At 39.8% G+C, this 20,270-nt stretch overlaps 1 protein-coding gene across 5 annotated transcripts in view; it reads right to left on the bottom strand.

Moving 5' to 3' along the window:
- OSBPL1A (oxysterol binding protein like 1A) overlaps positions 1-20,270 on the bottom strand; it is a 242,145-nt gene that overhangs the window by 93,645 nt on the left and 128,230 nt on the right. For all 5 annotated transcript variants that reach the window (XM_044243255.1, XM_044243256.1, XM_044243257.1 and 2 more), the window contains one exon: positions 4,425-4,587. In XM_044243255.1, the coding sequence (XP_044099190.1) occupies positions 4,425-4,587 (163 nt within the window). The remainder of the gene's footprint in view (positions 1-4,424; positions 4,588-20,270) is intronic.

Raw genomic sequence — 20,270 nt, 5'->3', positions numbered from 1 at the left:
TATAGTTTCGCATACTTTTTCTTGGTCTTATTTAACTCCACACCTAGTAGTCTGCTGTCACTACCACGCTGCAGGGCTGGAGGAAGGCTAGGGTGGCTAATGCAGTTAAGTGAAGGGAGTAAGGGGACAAGACTGATTTGAGGACACAGGCAGGATGGGGATGATGTCAGGAGCCTTGAAGGCATGTTATGGAGTCTAATTTTTATCTCAGTGCTATGAGAAGCCACCCAGGATTTTAGGCAGAGGAATGCAATGAGGTGGCCATCTACAAAGTGTCATTGTGGGTGGTGTACAGAGAGTGAACTTCAGGAGGGCAAGGTTGGAAGCACGGTAGTTGAGAGGCTGGAAAGGAGTGGGAGTGGGTATGGCACAGCTGACAGCTCAGTGTGCCGGATGCCGTTGTAAGTGTACATGTTTATCACAGCGAGCTCATGACCCACTTGCAGATGAAGAAATGAGGTACAGAAAAGCGAAGTAACTTTCCAAAGGATATAGGAATTAGTAGAGTCATAATTTATCAACAGCCTCCAGCCCCAGCACCTACCTTTAACCCTATAGTAATAGAACATACATGGCTTTGAGGTACGATTTTAAGGTAGAATGAACAAGCTTTGGGCTGGGTTTCATGGATGGGCACATCAATGTCACAAACCACTCTGAGGTGTCAGTGTCTGGCTTTAGAAGAGGAAAGAGATGCCATTTACTAAAATGAGGCAAACTCTAGGAGGAGGAGGAGGCAGAAGATCTAAGAGAAAGATAAAAAACTCATTTGTTTTTCCACCTGATAGTTGAGTATGTAAGTCTCTAACAAGAGGTCAGGGTTAGAGATATAAATTTGGAGACTGTGGTGGTCAGACTAATGGTCCCCCAAACACGCCCATATTCTAACCTCCAGAACCTGTGGCTATATTACCTTACATGGTAAGAAGACTCTGCAGATGTGGCTGGGACCTTGAGATGGAGAGCTTACCCTGGGTGGGCCCCTTGATATCCCTAAGATGCTTTAAAAAAGTGAGAGAGAAGAGTCAGAGTCAGAGAGTGCGTCTGGAAGATGTCACACTGCTAGCTCTGAGGATGGAGGATGGGGCCTCAAGTCAACAGATGCAGGTGGTCTCTAGAAATTAAAAAAGGCAAGGAAATAGATGCTCCCCCAGAGCCTCCAAAAGAAACACAGCTCTAACCAAGACCTTGATTTTGGGACTTCTGACCTCTAGCACTGTAAGAAAATAAATCTGTGCTGTTCAAGCACATTCGTGGTAATCTGCTATAGTAGCAACAGGAAACTACTACAGGAATTTTAAGTTAGTATTTAAAATGATGTGGTATTGAAAGGGAAGGTAAAAAAAATAATAACCAAACAGCAGTTCTTGAGAAGGTACAAGGAGATGGGGACATGAACAAATGAAGAGGGGATGGCTTTCACTGAGGAGGGACATTTCTTCTTTTTTAACAGAGAGGAAGAAGGAAGCAGGAGGGGAGGTTGATGTGCAAAGATTGCAGCAAGGAGATGAAGTCGTTCCCAAATGATGGCTTTTATGATCTCAGTGAATATATGGCTAGGTCATCAGTAGCCCACAGCTTGAACCCAGGGCACTGGACTCAACCTTAATGCAGTTATACACGCATCAAATGATTTTCAAGATTTCTAGTAGGAAATAGTAGGAGTGGCCACAGAAAGTACTCTGTTCAGGCAAATGCAACACAACTCAGGTGAGTCATTCAGGGCAGGAAGAAGCAAAGGCATGGCACCTGTCTCTCTCCTTCATTTCTACAACCACAGTAGAACATGCTAATTGACCTAGACACTTGCACTAAGGCTCATGATACTCCTCAACACAGCAAACCATAAAGCAACAAGTACTGCAGACCAGTCTGAATTGGCACTTGGGCTGTGCTGTTATTTGCCAGTTCTCACCTGGGGACTACAGTCCTTTTTATCTCTTCCTCCCAGAGGAGATGATCTGGGAGAGTGTTTTGGGTGCTAAAATAGGAGAAGCAGAAAGATGACAGTAGCTGCTAAATGTCTATCAAGAAGAGAATGATCAAGAAAACAGTGGTGAATCATATCCCGGACTTTTACACAACCTTTAAAAAGAATGAGCTAGAGTTGTACTACCGAAGGGAAAGATTTCCAAGTTATGTTGTTACATGAAACTGCAGATCCAGAAAGATCATCAGCTACTTCCACTCCTGATTCGCAACAAACGAAGCCATATGAACGTGTACACATATGCAGGGGACTGCTTTAAAAAGGCCTGGAAGAGAATGGATCAGGCTGTCAGTAAGAACTTACAAGGAAGAATACATAACTAGGATAAGGGATGAACAGAAAACTTCACTGGGTAATGCATGTTCTTTTTTCTTTCTTTCTTTTTCTTTTTTTTTAAGATTTTATTTATTTATTTGACAGAGAGAATGAGAGATCACAGAGAGGTTGAGAGGCAGGCAGAGAGAGAGAGGGGAGTAGGCTCCCCACTGAGCAGGGAGCCTGATGTGGAGCTTGCTCCCAGGACTCTGAGATCATGACCTGAGCCGAAGACAGCGGCTTAAGCCCCTGAGCCACCCAGGCACCCCTGCATGCACTTTCATACTGAGTCATTTATAACAATTTTTCTTAATGAACATTAAATTTTTTCTCTCTTTAAAAAAAAACCCATAAAAGATGAGCCGAAGTGTCTGGGCTCTTGGATATTCAGACCTCTTTGCATTTAATCCTATGATCCCTCTAGGGACTTTCCCTTTTGGATGCCCCAAACGGAAGGAATACCGAAGATAACACTATTGGACTTGGCACGGGGTAGGTGTGAAAAAAATGTTTGTAGCCTCTAATGTCATTCCTCCTCCCTTCCCACTTCTCTCACTCATGTTAAATACTTCCTTTGCCCTGCCACTCATCCCACTGCTTTCAAATCCTAGCTTCACTTTCTCTCCCCGGTGAGTCACTCCTTTCACTAATGCCTTATCTAAGACAACATCATCATCAGTATAATCTTTTCTCTAATGATTCCAAAATCTGGCTATTAAAATTACTTCTCATTCTTTTCATTATATCATACTTCCCACAATAAAAGTCCTATTTGCTCTGTTTATCTCACATAACAAATCTCTTTGCCAAAATCCCATCAAACAATCATTTTCCCTTAGATGATCACCATTTTAATTTCCTCAACCCCGTCTTCTTTAGTTCTCATTTCTACTACCTCTCACGGTGCTTCCTTTATTCTCCTACTTTGAATGTGGTCCTTTCACTCCCTATCCACCAGGATCTCCGGCTTTCATGGTCAAGTTCAACAAGAAGGGTAATTGCGTACATCCATCTGTTCTTTTAAGAACTTGATTTCCTCACATAAGAGAGCTGTTAGCCTCACTCATCTCCAGCCACTCTCTGACACACATCCACCTCAGAAACTCTGAAGTAAATTCTTCAAAGGTCAAAATTGCTTAGTGGGCCATCCCCTCCCAAGTCATTTAGCTACCAATATGCATCTATTTTCGGAGTACCTAGTACGCATCAGGCCCCATCCTAAACACAGTTTATTTTATTTTTATTTTACTTTATTTTTTTAAGATTTTATTTATTTGACAGACGGAGATCACAAGTAGGCAGAGAGGCAGTCAGAGAGAGGAAGCAGGCTCCCTGCCGAGCAGAGAGCCCGACGTGGGGCTCGATCTCAGGGCCCTGGGATCGTGACCCGAGCCGAAGGCAGAGGCTTTAACCCACTGAGCCACCCAGGCGCCCCCTAAACACAGTTTAAACACAAGAACTCATTTAATCCTGACTCAGCCTGTGGAAATGGATATACTTATCCCCATTTTAAATACGTGTCAACACAGAACATGAGAGGTCACAGAACTTGTCCAAGGTCACACGGCCAGCTAATGTCAGAGGTAGGATTCCAATTTAGACAATGGAGTTCATGCACATCAGTTTGTCAGGTTTTTGGCATGTATTTCTGAGGCAGAATTAAGCACTTCTCTCTGCTCCAGCCCACCGAGGGGTCACCGCTACTCTGGCACTCAGCATACTGTACGCTAACCACATCCCTCATCTGAACCCTCTGAGGATACAGAGTACTCTCTGATGACAGGAACTGTCCCCTGCTCCAGCCTGAGACACGTAACAGCACCCAGAAGTAGGAGGTATTTAATGGTCCCTGAATAAAGGAAAAAGAAATCAAATTCGTTGAATTTTAGCAGCGCCCCCTCTCCAGCTTAGCATACGCCACCAGTGTCGGCAGACTCATTCTCGACCTCCCAGCTCTTGCCTCAATAACACCACACGGAAGGCAGACCGTTTGGGGAGCGGTAGTGCTGCGTCTCAGCTGCCAGGTCCAGGACGCTGCAGGTGACATCGACCCTCAGCAGACATTTAGGTGGTGGGCTTCAGTTCACCAGCACCACAGGTGGTGAGATGCTAGAGTTACCTGACAGCGCATCATAGAACTCGTCCTCACTGAGGATGCTGCGAGGTGGGGAGCCTTCAACCAGAGACCGCTCTAATTCATGATGCTCGGTGGCCAGAGTCTCCAGTGCTTCTGACAAAATTTTGTTTTTTTCTTGCTCCTGTTCCAATTTAAAATTCCTCACCTAGAAGAGAAGAGAGAAACATGAAAAGACTTCAGAGTGGCAGGAGCCACAGTCTTACGCATGAAAGATGTAAAATTTATTAGCTTTTCATCCAGTTCAACTGCAACATCAGAAATGAAAACAGCCGTGCTATATACACGCACAGGTGAATGAGCACACTTACTAAGCCAATTCTCTTCTTCCCGTGGGGCCTTTTCTTACAACAGCTCTAGCTAATGAAAACAGATTAGGACTAGCAAATTTGGCTCAAAGGACCAAGATTCTAGTGTAAGAGCAGAGGCCGATTCAGAAATCAGATAAAACTTTTTAAAACTAGAGACTCCCTCTCTCATCATTAATCATGAAATTAAGCCAGCTTTCGAACAAAATAATTAAAACAATTCTGAGTATTAAAACATGTACGTTATGATTGGGCCACCTGGGTGGCTCAGTTGGGTTAAGCATTGGACTCTTGATTTTGGCTCAGGTCACGATCTCACGGTGGCGGAATCAAGCCCTGAGCTGGGCTTGCACTCAGTGGGGAATCTGCTCGAGATTCTCTCTCCCCATCTGCCTACCCATCCCACTTGCACTCTCTCTAAATATAATAATAATAATAATAATTAATAAAGCATAAGATATAATCCTCCAGCTTACTTTCAAAATAGCTGATATATGAAAGGAAACGAGTGGCCAAGCAATTGACAATTTGACTTAATTTTTCAATTCCATATTTTGGTTACGGTTCCATATTTTACCATAATTTAACACAAAATAACATAATAATAACATAATAATAATAATAACATAATAATAACAACAACAAAAAGAGATTATAACAAAGGCAAAGACTGGTTTCATTTTTCATCTTTTAATGAAATGATCAATTCCTCCTACCTAATTCAAGAGCATTTCAAACTTCGCAGTTAACCAACACCTCCCAAAATTTAAGCAAGCTGACCCTCCTACAAAACAGCAGGTGCTAGATTTGCTGCGAAGAAGTTAACCTGTCTTGATATCAGGACTCTAGGAATCAAAACTATTCTGAATCTCCCTCAACTTCCAGAAAAGAGATCTACCGTTACCCACGGTGCAATCTCACAAGTTTCATGTTCCCTAGCTGCCTCATCTAAAAATTAGATTATTAGATAATAGTGGAATTCTCTATAGTCTTCAACCATATTTTTAATTTTTTTTTTTTTACTTTAGCAAAGCAGAACCTTTCTCAAAAATAACCCCAACACAGGAAGCAGATGTTTCAGAAAGCTGTGCTGGCTGACACTGGGACAACCAGGAGCACTACAGCTTTCCCTCCCCTTCATCCAAAGTGGGGACTATTCCAACAGTTTGAAAAGCACTGGGCAGGGGGACTCCACAACCTCCCCCAGGCGGAACCTCTGATGGGTCCTGGGAGCCACAGAACTCAGCCCGCTCTCTGAATTAGTCTCTCTGTTGAATCTCACCCTTTCAGACCTCCTGACGCTCCCTGGCACCTTCTCCTCCCTGTGGTTCTGACTCCAGAGTCCTTTGTGGCCCTGAGTTGCTGAGAGCCACACATAAGGTTCAACACGGAGAGCCCTGGACAGAACTTAAAAATACAGCTTTAATGAAATGCTACGTTCGCAGAAGAAACAGAGTAAAACCTTTATCATCTTGGGAATAGTTCTAGTCCTCAGGCACCTTAGTGTTTATCATTACAGCGATGAGATTATTATTAGAGCTGTGATCATGAAATAAGAATAGCAATAAATGGTAAATCAACAAGGGCATGCAAAACTGGAAAAAAGAAATATTTCTATAATTACAGTTTTTAAGAAATTGCAAAATACTTGTAAATATTCCTACAATCTACAATTTATCTCCAGAGGAGGAAGTACTCTTATTATGGCTGGAGTCAACTTAAAACAACAACAACAACAACCCCAAATTGTCCTCCCTCCATTTCATGGGTAAGACAACTAATTTATCTGTAAACAAGGACTACAAAATTGAGCATAATGTCCAATATTATCCTTTCTTCATATGGAAAAGATCTCTACAGCACTGTTAAATATCTAGATTCCAGAAATACCACTGTAGGAGGATCCAAGCTCCTTCAACCCTGCCCACCTGGCTCCCTTTAGCTTTATCCTTATAACTTTTCAAATATCAAAATGCAAATGCACTGTTGAAACTGAACCTTTCAATATATGAATCAACTAAATTAACCCTTCTACTTCACAAATACCTGTTTTATACCTACTTTCATCTAGACTTCAGAATAGTGGCAAAATAAATCAGTGAGGCCCCCAAATACCAAGCTCCCTCAACAAAATCTTATTTAAAATCCAATTTACCCCTTTATCCATCTAAAATAAGCACCACTTCATTTCTGCTACTTTGGACATATGTTCTCACTTGTTCTTAAGAGGAGTGAAAAGGGTGGGAAGCAGAAGCAGGAGAAGAAGCTCTCAGCACTATTCTAGCTCTTACCTTGTTTTTATCTCATTGTCCTGACTGCACTTGTCCTTGTTTTGAGCATAACAGGATCTTCTGCACTGAAGAGCCCTTCCTCGAAAATTACACACAAAACAGCAATTTCTTTCATCAGGTACAATGACGTACCTGAGAGTAGGTATATACATCGCAGAAACTACAGTAAAGAGGTCTTCATTGCTTTAGGGAAGCATCTAAGAACATACTAACTCAGTAACCCTGGAATAATGGAATTCCACATCCTCTGCAATCTCAGTATTTCAGCAACACCAGGGGACAACCTGGCATTAGTGCAGATGCCCAACATATATGTTTATAATTACATTAGAACATTTCTAGAATACAGGTGACATTTTTCAAATTAAATATAAAATTCAAATAGGGGCGCCTAGGTGGCTCAGTGGGTTAAGCCTCTGCCTTCGGCTCAGGTCATGATCCCAGGGTGCTGGGATCGAGTCCCGCATCAGGCTCTCTGCTCAGCGAGGAGCCTGCTTCCTCCTCTCTCTCTGCCTGCCTCTCTGCCTACTTGTGATCTCTCTCTCTGTCCAATAAATAAATAAAAACCTTTTAAAAAAATATATCAATGTCTATATCCTGCTAAAAAATATATATATATATAAAATTCAAATAAAAAATTTACACCCTCAGCCCTCTAACTTTCCCATAACTAAAATTAACATATAACAAAGTGAACATAAATGTCAAACTTATTAGGAATAATTTAAGGACCAAACCATCACACTCTCTTAATAATAAACATATACATGCTCCACGTCTGTACCACTTTAGTTAATGCAAATAAAGCCTTTCCACTCATCATCTCAAACCACAGCAACATGGTCATCTTACATTTTACTCCATTTCTTGCTGGCAGGTGGAAATTCACAATGAACACTTCCAAAGTGTTCTTCACACAGTGAGCAGATGCCGGCTGAAGAATCAAGAGTTTTAAAAACAGTTACGTGCTAGCCAGTGCACACATATTTTATCTACTCTCATTCTATAAAGTACCCTGCTATTTCCCCATGTTCCACAGAGGTTAAGTTAGGCGGAGACAATAATTACATCTGGCAAAAACACACTACTAAGTGGGGAGTAGGTGATGAGTATTCACAGAATATTGTGTCCAATTACCCAATTACAGGTTAGGTGAGATTCTGGTCTTGATCAGTCTCATAAAACTCTTTCAACTGGCCACACTCCCATCAGCTAAATAGCATTAGCCTTATTCATTATTGGGTGCATGGCTACAATAACACAGAATGTTTTCGCTTAACACTGAAATACTCTAGACCTTGAATTTAAAACATCTAGTTTCATCTCTCAGGTAAGGAATTACACTGGCAATTATTTTTGTGGTTATAGGATCAACACTATATTGACTTCAAAACTTCTTAAGAGATGTGTGCTTTAGATGATTCCCTGCTATGGCCACAGCTGTTACAGTGGGTCTGGTCCTTTAGAGCCGATAAGGGTTCTTCTGCTCCTGGAAGGCTACCTAACTGTTTTGGTGTAGGAGGATGGAGCCCTTGTGTGAATGACAGAGTTACTTCTAAATCCACAGCCAGGCTGAATCACACCCTCATCTCCAGGCCCAGGAAATTTAAGGTCTGATCCCTGTCTGAGGCACGATCAAGTGTAATAATATATATCCTCACGACCACAGGGTATATTTACTTTGTTTTAAAGACTTACAAAGCATCTTTACACACATTACACCTCCAAGTTTTCAGATTCTAATGCCCTTCTATACTATCCCATCATGGCCTTCTATGCTTTCTGTGTAATGCATTTCCTTATGTTCCTGAAGGCCTTTCCTTCAGTCCTTTTGAAAAAGGACTTCCTTACTAGAGGGTATTATGCTTAGTGAAATAAGTCAATCAGAGAAAGACAACTATCATATGATCTCCCTGATAGGAGGAAGTGGAGATGCAACATGGGGGGTTTGGGGGGTAGGAAAAGAATAAATGAAACAAGCTGGGATTGGGAGGGAGACAAACCATAAGAGACTCTTAATGTCACAAAACAAACTGAGGGTGGCCCAGGGGGAGGGAGGTTGGGAGAGGGTGGTGGGGTTATGGATATTGGGGAGAGTATGTGCTATGGTGAGTGCTGTGAAGTGTGTAAACCTGGTGATTCACAGATCTGTACCCCTGGGGCTAGTAACACATTATATGCTTATTAAAAATTTTTTTTAATTATTAAAAAAAGAAAGAAAGAAAAAGGACTTCCCTATGTTCCTGAAGGTCTTACTTCAGTCCTTTTGAAAAAGATACTTACTCAAAAACAACTATGCCTCAGTGACCAAAGCAGATCTGTTTGATCTGAGACTATGGAGATGGAGGCAGGATAAGCAAGGCACTTGTGGTGGGGGAAGAAGGACTGTATAAAGCTTGCAGATGGCCTTAAAATCTTTGGCTTTGATTCTGAGTGAAGGGAAACTGATGGAGGGGTCTGTACAGAGGATTAACCTCATTTGATTTATATTTGAATACGATCTCTCTGGCTGACCTTGTGGAGAACCAGGGGGAGGTGAAGAGCAGAATCAACAAGATCCTTTCAGAGGCTGTTGCAACAGCCCATGTAGGAGATGTGAAAGAACAAGGAAGGTGCCCCTATGTAGTAAGATTCTGAACACTCTTTGTAGGAAGGCCTAAATGATTTGCTGACAGACTGCCTATGTATGAGATACCAAAAAAAAAAAAAAATTAAGGATGATTTCACAGTTCTGGCCTAAGCAACTAAAGATAGAGCCATCGTTACCTAAAATGGGAAAGATTGCAGAAGGAACAGGGACAATCTGGAACTTCATTTCGTATAGGTTAAGTGTGAGATGCTACCAGACATCCAAGTGTAGGTGTCAAGTAGACATCAAATGAGGTGTCCACGGAAGAGGTCCAGGTTGGAGACAGAAATCTGGAAAGTCATCTGCAAAATATATTACAAGCTGGAACAGTAGAAAGAATCACTGAGGAGAAAGCGAGGTGTAAACAGGAAGAAAACCAAAGACTTATATTTTCTTCTGATTGGAGAAGTGAAAGAACCAGCACAAGGAGACCAAAAAAGAGAGGAAGAGAGACAGAAGGAATACCAGGAGAGTGTGGTGTCCTGTAAGCCTCTGAGAAGTATTTCAAAGAGGAATAAGTGATCAACCATGTCAAACACCAATGATAAAAATAATATGGGAACTAGGAGGGACGCCTGGGTGGCTCAGTTGGTTGGACAACTGCCTTCGGCTCAGGTCATGATCCCGGAGTCCCGGGATCGAGTCCCGCATCAGGCTCCCAGCTCCATGGGGAGTCTGCTTAGCTCTCTGATCTTCTCCTCGCTCATGCTCTCTCTCACTGTCTCTCTCTCAAATAAATAAATAAAATCTTTAAAAAAAAAAAAATATGGGAACTAGGAAAAAAGGACCTCTGGATTTGGTGATGATATCAAAGGTGAACTTAACACAAGTAGTTTCAGTGGAGTGTTGAGAGGATGCTGAAGGCAAAGACCTGAGTGGAGTGGGTCAAGAAAAATGAGAGAAGGAAACTCAAGAGAGTCTGGCCCATTCCCAAGAAGTTTTGCTAAAAGGAAAGAAGACAATTGGAGCACCTGCTGGAAGGGGACAGGAGAGTCAAGAAGGCTTTTGTACAGAAGACAACCAGAATGTTTCTGTACTGATCAAAGATGCAATAGAAAGGGGGCTTAAATTAATGATGCAGTAGAGAGAGGAGAGAATTGCTAGAATGATGTTCTTGAGTTTGCTAAAAATGGGATCTAATCCACAAGTGTACAGTTGGCCCTTGTCAGGGCACAGAAAGTTCACCCTTAGTTTCAAGAGAAAAGGCAGCGTAGATGTGCACAGATTTAGATGGGTAGGTATGGGTAATAAAGTTTTCTCCTAATTGCTTTTGCCTCAACATGCATATGCAAAATACAGAGAATAAGAAACAAAGAGGTCATCAACTTACAGATCCCAGCATGTGACGCAGTAAGAAGCCTCTATTCTCTTAACATTATACACAATATAAGAGTCTGCCTTGAGATTAAAAATGAGATCATTTCCAAGCCTTCCGAAGCCTCATTCTCACTAACCTGGTCACCCCAAAACATGACAGCTCTTCATTTTCCTGTTGTTTACAGTCAACGGTCACTGGCTCTTGGCACCACTAAAAAAATGTCCCTTTCTTATGGGCATTGCCATCTTCCTCAACCCAGCTCAAGCCAAGAGAAAAGGAAATCCCATTGGGAATTAGCTCTGTGCCTCTCTGCCCTTAGGTTCTGCCTTGAGAAAGATGAAGAAGGCCTGTACTTGGTTTCGACTTAGTGACATACTCTAGGTAAAACGACCTCAATAGAGCTTGTTAAACTGCTATGGTTTCTGCTAATAATCTGTTAAAGTCAATTATTTCCAAGTATATCTTCAGACATTTAATTCAAGAAGGAATTTGGGGGATAAATGGCTACTTCTATGTGTAGGACAGAGGCCAATAAACAGGCACTGAAGAAATATCTGGCAAATATGTGGAGGTTTATAAGAGCAAGATGATAACGATACTTGGAAGAATATAAACTCAGAATATTTAATACTTTTTGTCAGACTGATTTAAAAATAATATCCCAAAGAAATAAAATCAGTAAGACTAGTAATATATACAAACAATAGAACAATGTAGAACTATTTACATCCACAGTGTACGACCAATAGTAGATTCAATACATATTTATTCTTCTGCCTTGCTCAATGGTTCTGGCATTTAAAATAATTTGGTATAAGTAAGAGTCATAAAAATTTTCCAATTCCAAAACTGAATCATTTGACCAGGATTATAACACTTCTATAAGGTACATTTACACTAAGTTCAAGTTTCCACAAGTATGTTTATTTTATATTCCAGAAGTAGCAGTTACAGGATTATATTCCTAAAAGCACTATGCAGATTTCAATGCATAATTTCCTCTATATATTATTCTACTTCATAATATAATGTATTAAAAGTTTCAAAAAGTTTTCATGTATCACGTACACAAAAGAATGCTAAACTGACACATGTAATGGTATATATTAAACACACTTTAAACAACTTTCAATGTAATGTAATAAATTGGTGCTGGCTGTATAAAAATGATAAAATTCTAAATCAGCCTATAATAAAGATTATGAAATTTTTTAAAGTATTTTTTTAATCATGTCTTTTTAACTCCATCAAGTATCCATTGATAATTGAATTCCCTACTATTCAGAATGGTTCTTGGAACATGCTTAAAAATAAGCACTGAAATTATTTTTAAATAAACATTAAGTTACATAGTAACAAGAGAGGTAAAGGGGCCCTGAAGCAATGCAAAATAATTTTTTTGGCTGAAGATGAAGATGTGTGCAGACATCAAAATCTGAAAGAAACCATCACCTGCAGGCCTACACTGTGAGAAAAAAATTTAAGCCTTTCAAGCAGAAGAAAAACGATACCAGATGGAAATATTCATCTATACAAAGGAATGAAGAACACCAGAAATGATAAATATGTGGCTAAAAAGACTTATTTTAAAAAATAATTTTTTGGATATGATCTCTTCAACTAGTATTTATATTTTAAGGTTTACCAAGAAATAATTTAAGTGCAAGACCCTAAGCAGAAATATCCTAAAAATCTCATTATTTTAACTTCAGTATGAATTTATTTAGGAAAAAAAAAGGACAATTTCATAAGCATTTGTATAAACTGTGATTCTGTGTACACAGGGCTAATTTTATATCTACTACTGATAAAGTATACGCATAGCATTTTACAGTTTAAAAGGCACTTTTACATACCATTAGTTCATTAAATCCTAACAACCCTATGAGGAATATATGGGGCGGGGAGCTGTGTGTATATATAAACTGAAGATCATCAAGTTTAAGCTCCTTGTCATAGGTTAGCAGAGAAATAAGAACTGAAACCAAGATCTTTTAACTTCAAATTCCGTAAGTTTTCCAATCCATGCTGTGGCAAGAACACTGTTGATGGAAACTATAAGTCTAGAAGCAGAAGGTTTCACTTTGGCGAGATGAGGCGAGGAGTCAGGGGGCAGGGGGCGGCTGTTATCCAGGAAGGTAATGGTTACAGGTTTGGTGGACCAGGAAAATGGGGGCGGGGTATGCAAAGCAGACTGACCTGGATTATAGCAAAATATTTGTTAAAACCATCACTTGGACCCCTGTCAGTGATTACACCACTGTCAAACGGCAAAGTCATAAAAAGCAGATTAGAAACCTGGCTGAATCCATACCCTCCAGCAGAAAGATTTCTCATTACAAGAAAGAGTAGATCTGTCCTGTTCAAAACCTGGCTTAGAGCCAAGATTCTTCATCATGAAGAGTGTATCCAGATCTGTTTCCTTTTTCCTTTTTTTTTTTTTTTTTAATTAGAAGGCCCAGTCTTAGCCTAAACCTACTGAATCAAGCCTCTCAAGAATGAACAGGTTTGTGTACTATTACAGAAGTTGCTAATTTCTCCTACCATCTGGGAGAATCCTAATTTGTTACGTGGCTACATTATTGCCCTCCAGCTCAAAGATTATTTCTCAGTTTCTCTGGCAGCTCAGGCCACATGACTAAGTTCCGCCCACGAAGAATGGAAGCATTGTGAGGAACTCACCATATTTCCTTAAAGGGAAGGGCACACTCCAATTTTTCTCTCTGTTCCTTCCTACTGACCATAATTTGATGTATGGAATAGGACCTAACATCTGAAACTGCTATGTCAGGCCCAGACAGGCCCAGACTTCCCCTGTCCTATCTACTTTAAGGTGGAAAAAGAGTCTCTAACTTACTTAAGCTAATTATTAGGTGATTTGGAGTTTCCTATTTCTTTAACACTAACCCTAACAGTAATACAAATAATGTTTGTTTTTTTTTTTTCCATAGCACTACAGACCATTCTGATGTGAACCTTGGGTAAGAATTAACTGACTTAGGAGAATTTCCAAGTAGTTAAAAAAAAAAAAATTGGGGGCCACCTGCGTGGCTCAGTTGGTTAAGCGACAGCCTTTGGCTTGGGTCATGATCCCAGGGTTCTGGGATGGAGCCCCACGTGGGACTCCCTGGTCTGCGGGAAGTCTACTTCTCCCTCTCCTTCTGCTTGCCACTCCCCCTGCTTGCGCTCTGTCAAATAAGTAAAATCCTAAAGGAAATTTCTTTTCACTGAACACCTACTACTTTTTCAAAGTAAGTGCTAGGGATACAAAGTACAGTAAGAGATTGGTTAAACCACAGAGAAATTACAGTCTGAGATTATAGTGTGAAAAAGACACTTCACATTCCTATCCTGCTCATATGTTAAAAATGTAAATCTAGCAATACTTCTCAAAGCTTTTCAGTGGCTCTTTATTGCCTTTGGTTAGTCTCCAAATGGAGTGTGTGCACCCATGAAATATTAGAAAGTCTTCTATATTTGTCAAAAAAAAATTTATATATACAGATATGATATACCTACACAGTATATATAGAGACTGATGACTGTGTCTTCACATGGTCCATGTTCTACACGGCCAAGGGTAAAGTGAAGGAGGTACAGTACCTTCAGGATATTGTGTTAATACTGCATATTATGAGAGCTTGGTTATGAAGATTTATGGACTATATTAACCTCGAAAATATACCCATTATCATATCATATCCTTTGCCACTGCAAAGGAACTTCTGATTAAAGATAAAACTAAGGATGCAGGGCGCCGGGGTGACTCAGTGAAGCATCTGACTCCTGACTTCAGCTCAGATTGAGATCTCAGGGTCCTATGAGTCCTATGTCACACCACGCTCAGCGAGGAGTCTACTTGAGATTCTCTCTCTCTCTCTCTCTGCCCTTCCCTGCTCGCTCCATCTCTCACTCTCAAAAAAAAAAAAAAAAAAAAATCAGTTAACCAGATATGTGTGGAGTCATTTCTTGACTCCCTAATCTGTTGCACCGATTCGTATGTTTTTACACCGTATTAGTACCGTATTTTCTCAATTCCATAACTTTCTATAGAAAGTGTTGAAATCAGGTAGTCTAAATCCTATAACTCTGTTCTCTTTCAAAATTGATTTGGCTACTACAGGTCCTTTGCATTTCCATATAAATTTTAGAGTCAGTTTGTCAATTTCTATCCCCCAAAATAAATAAATAAAACAAAATCCCTGCTGGAATTCTTTCTGGGACTACTTTGACTGTATAAATCAATTTGGGAAGACCAGACTTCTTAACAATATTGAGTCTTCTGATACAAATAAGGATATGTGTTTATTTTGGACTCTAGTTTCTCTCAATATATCAAAAAGAGAACAAAAACAAAAACAAAATCTAACTCTTAATGGATTACAGACCCAAATGTAAAGCTAAAATTGGAACACTTCTGGAAGAAAACACAAGAGAAAGTCTTAGCAACCATGAGCTTGGCAAAGATTTCTTAAATAGGTAGCAAAAAGCTATACACACACACACATATATATATGGAACTTGGACATCATCAATATCAAAACTTTTGCTTTTCAAAAGATAATGTTAAGAGAAAGGCAAGCAAGAGACTGGGAGTCTGGGAGAAAATATTTGTAAACCACGTATCCAATAAAGGATTTGTATCGAGACTGAATAAGGAACTCCTATAACTCAGCAACAGAATGACAACATGATTTAAAAATGCGCAAACAACTTGAACAGACATTTCTCTAAACATACAAATGGCCAACAAGTATATGAAAAGATGTTCAACACCTTCAGTCATTAGGGAATGCAAATCATTACAATATTCCGATATCACTTTATACCCACTAGAATGACTTGTTTTTTTAAAGGAAAATAACAGGGGCACCTAGGTGGCACAGTCACTTGAGCATCTGACTCTTAGTTTCAGCTCAGGTCGTGATCTTATTTTTATGAGATCCAGCCCCCATCATGCACTCAGCATGGACTCTGTTTGAGTTTTCCTCTCCCCTTCATGTTCATGCTCTCTCTTTAAAATAAATAAATCTTTTAAAAATTTTAAAAAGGAAAATAACAAGTGTTGACAAGGTTATAGAGAAAATGAAGCCTTGTACACTGCTGGTGGGGACACAAAATGGCACACATGCTGTGGGAAACAGTTTGGTGCTTCCTCAGAAAGCTAAACCTAGACCCACCACCTAACCCAGGAAATTTGTTCCTATGCATATTCCCAAAAGAACTGACAGGTGTTCAAACAAATACCTGTAAAAAATGTTGAAAGCAGCACTATTCCCAACAACCAAAAGCTAGAAACAACCCAAATGTCCATAAACAAATGAATAAATGTGTTATATACGTACAATGGAAAACTCTTCAGTTATAAAAAGGAACAAAGTACTGATACATGCTACCATGTGCATGAAGACTGAAAACAATATGTAAGTGAAAAGCCAGACATCAAAAGTTCACATATCATAGGACTCATTTACGTGAAATGTTCCAAACAGGAACTCCATAGGGACAAAATAGAGATTAGTCATTTTAGGGGATGGGGAGTGATGGCTTCTTGGGTACAAGGTTCCCTTCTGAAGTGATGAAAACTGTTTTGCAAGGAGACAGAGGTAATGGTTGCACAACACTGTGACTTACTAAATGCCACTGTATTATACCCTCAAAATAGTTATTTTTATGTTTTATGAATCCTACTTCAAGTTTTTAAAAAAATCAAAACAAAATAAAATAAATAAAAAGCCCCACAAACATTCATTCCCCGTATGACCTGGCCATACTACTTATTCCTACGTATTTACCTAAATGAAATGAAATATTATGTCCGTAAGAGACTTGTACACAAATACTAATAGCTTTATCTGCAAGAGTCAAAATCTGGAAACAACACCATATGTCTACGAACAGGGGGAAAAGTTGTGGGACACCACAAAATGGACAACTACTCAGCAATGAAAAGGAACAAACTATCGGTACGCGCAACAACATGGATGAATCTCAGAATAATTATGCTGAATTAAAGAAGCCAAACCTCCTACACCTCCAATGATTCCATTTACATAAAATTCCAGAAAATGCTTATTGAACCCCAGTGATAGAAAGTCAATCAACAGTGCCTGTGTATTGGTGGTGGTGGGGGGGAAGTGGGAGCTATTACAAACGGCAAGAACAAACTTCTGGAAGTAACAGAAGTAGTCTTTATCTTGATTGGGTTGATGGTTTCACTACTGAAACATACATCAAAACTAAGTTACACTTTAAATATGTTGTTTACTGTACATCAGTTATACCTCAATAAAATTGTAAAAACAATAATATTGGGTAGGAGTAAGGGCATAGATAGTAAAAAGACCACTACTATACTGATAATGGAAGTTAAAATAATTCACTTCTTATGCAGACATGTTTTCAAAGAGTATGTCTGAAAAAGAAAAATATTCACTCTGATACCATTGAAAATAATGTAGGATAGAAAACAGTAACATATCCTGTATTTGTGGTTTGCAAATATGCATAAACTAAGATATACCAAAATCCCACCAGTGGTTTGCTGGGCTCTGGTTTTTATATGTCTCTCCGTATTTAACAGAAAATAGCTTTCTGTATACTCCTGTGTATCTTCCATATATCTCTCATAACTTTATAATTAGAAAAATATCTTTAAATAGGTCTACTCAAGAATTGATGTTTGCATCAAATTTGCAAAAACTGGCATTCCCTCAAACAGAAAAGGTTTGAAAGGTACTTTCCAACAGTGCAGAATGCATAGCCTTCTGAGGCATCTAGTATGAAAATCCCAACTGAGATTCTGTTAAGCACACTCCTGTCTCATTATGGTTGCAAAGCTTCTACCTAAAAATAGCTTACTCTTATATAATCACTCACCACAGATTTATATATTTCATGTACCCTCGAAATAAATTTCTTTTTTCGAGACAGGCCACAAGAGGTATAAACAACCATTTTTAAAAGCACAGAAGTTTAATCATAATCTAAACAAAGCTTATTTTCAAAAGTTCTTCAAGTCCTCTGTAGTTGAGAGTTCTGTTGATGAAAATAACTACAAAAAGTTATATATAGATGTAACACCTACCAAGTCTATTTTAAGTGAATTTTTAAAATTTATATACAGCAAAACCCATTTTAAATGTATAGTTCATGAATTTTCACAATTAAAATTGTGACTAGCACCCCTATGTAACTAGCACCATTACAAAGATACAGAATGTTTCTAGTCTCCCCACCCCCAATTCTCCTGTGCTCCATTACAGTCACTCTCCTGTTCTCCTCACCCCCAGCATCAGCAACCACTGCTCTGATTCCTAGAACCATGGTTTAGGTTGGTCTATTCTTGATTTCAAATAAATGGAATCATGTACAATACAATCTTTTGTGTCTGGGTTCTTTCACTAAGCACAATGTTTTTCAGAATCCCTCACATCGTTGTGAGTACAAGCAGCTCTCTCTCTGCTGCTGCTGACCATTCCACTATACAGCTAAACCTTGACGTCCAACTCTTTTTTCTAATGCCTTCAGCTCCGTCTCTGGAAATACCTTTCTGTACATGTGGAAGGAACATTGTTAAGTCCAGAAAGATCATAAGTTTGTTTTTACAGAATTTTGATGTTTTATTGTTTTACAAAGTCTTTTCATAGTTCTCAACCCAGGACAAAAACATAAAACAGAATCACAATTCAGTGGGTTGCAACTCCATCTGAAGACAACATTTTAAATATCTTCAAGCAGTGCTTTCCAAGTTTTCAAGTCCTGGCGCAAAGAGAAAACAAGCTTTGTAGGGCGCATGGAAGAAACCAAGGACCTGGTTTGGGAGTCTGGCCATTCTAAGTTGGAAAGATAATTTATCTTAAGCTCTCTACCCGGGAAGCTCTGTTAAGATTTAAAGAACAGATATTATTTTAAAAACCTACACTGGTTTTTACAGAACATAAAAATCTTATGAGCACTTAAGATGAAATCACATCAATATGTAAAACGTTAATAAAGCAAACAAAACGATTTGAAAATCCTAAAGTCCTAAAACAATGAATGTGGCTTATTTTTCCATCAAGTGAAGCACTTAAAATTTTTTTCTGTTCTGGGGGTGCCTGGGTGACTCTTGTCGGTTAAGTGTCTGCCTTCAGCTCAGGTCATGATCTCAGGGTTGCATCTCATCTGACTCCGTGCTAAGTAAGGAGTCTGCTTTTTCCTCTCCCTCTGCTCCTTACCTGGCTGGTGCTTTCGCTCTAACAATAACATCGTAAAAAAAAAAATTTCCTTCTTTTCAAAATCTAAAAAAATTGACCCATGACTATGAACTTCCCAGTATGGTACAACTTCTAAGCAAAGAAGAGTCGTGCTTTTAAGCCACAAATACTCGCCAACCACCTACACCATGCCAGGCATTACAGGCTGCAGAGGACTGGCAATGAACAGAACAGACAAAAATACCTGCACTCAGAGAACTTATGGTCTACTGGGGTGGGCAGGGTGGGGGGGGGGTTGTTTAGTGTGTTAGAAAACCCTGAAAGCAAAAATGAAGCTGGGAAGGGGAAAGAAAGCCCTGGAGACAGGCGGACCAGAGAACTCAGTGATCAGGTGCCAACTGAGTTAAAGGCTGACAAAAGTAAGGGAGAGAACCACGCAAGAACCTGGGAGAAACGTGTTCCAGGAAGACGAAAAGGGAACATTCTGGCATTCTGAGCAGAAAGAGGCTCCCAAGTCTGTGGGACAGGAGGCTTCCCCATCCCAACCCCAGCGCACAGTCCACAGAACAAAGCAAGTGGGTGCGGGGAAGGTATTAAGCACAAGAGAGGCTGAGAGGTAGGGCAGCAGGGCCCTTCCCATGGGGCAAGACTCCTTCCCTCCAGGAGGATAGAAAGCCAATAGAGAAACGCATGCCATGCTCCGTGCCCAAACTTCACATGGAATATCAGCTTTGTTTCTGGGTGACATAGTTTTAGAAACACACAGAGATTGCTGAAGAGTAAGAAAAGGAAGGATCTGGAAAGCCTGACAGTTGAAGGAACTTGGAGATGTCTGGCCTGGGAGAAAAGAATTTACTGCTTGCTCCAAATAACGGAGGTATTGTCACAGGAGACAGAAAACACGTTTTTGTGGTGTTGCAAAGTACAGACAAGAAGTAAAAGAAAAATAGAAAAAAGCTACACCTTAATGGAAGGTTTAACCTTCTAGTATCCTTAGGTTTCCTACAGTGGAGTGGGTGATCCTAAGAGAAAACTCATGTATAATAATCATATCATCAGCTGGAAGAGCAGGAGCTAACACCTAGGT

Source organism: Neovison vison, chromosome 3 (assembly GCF_020171115.1).
Source record: "Neovison vison isolate M4711 chromosome 3, ASM_NN_V1, whole genome shotgun sequence".
NCBI lineage: Eukaryota > Metazoa > Chordata > Mammalia > Carnivora > Mustelidae > Neogale > Neogale vison.
This window is presented reverse-complemented; position numbering and strand designations above follow the sequence as displayed.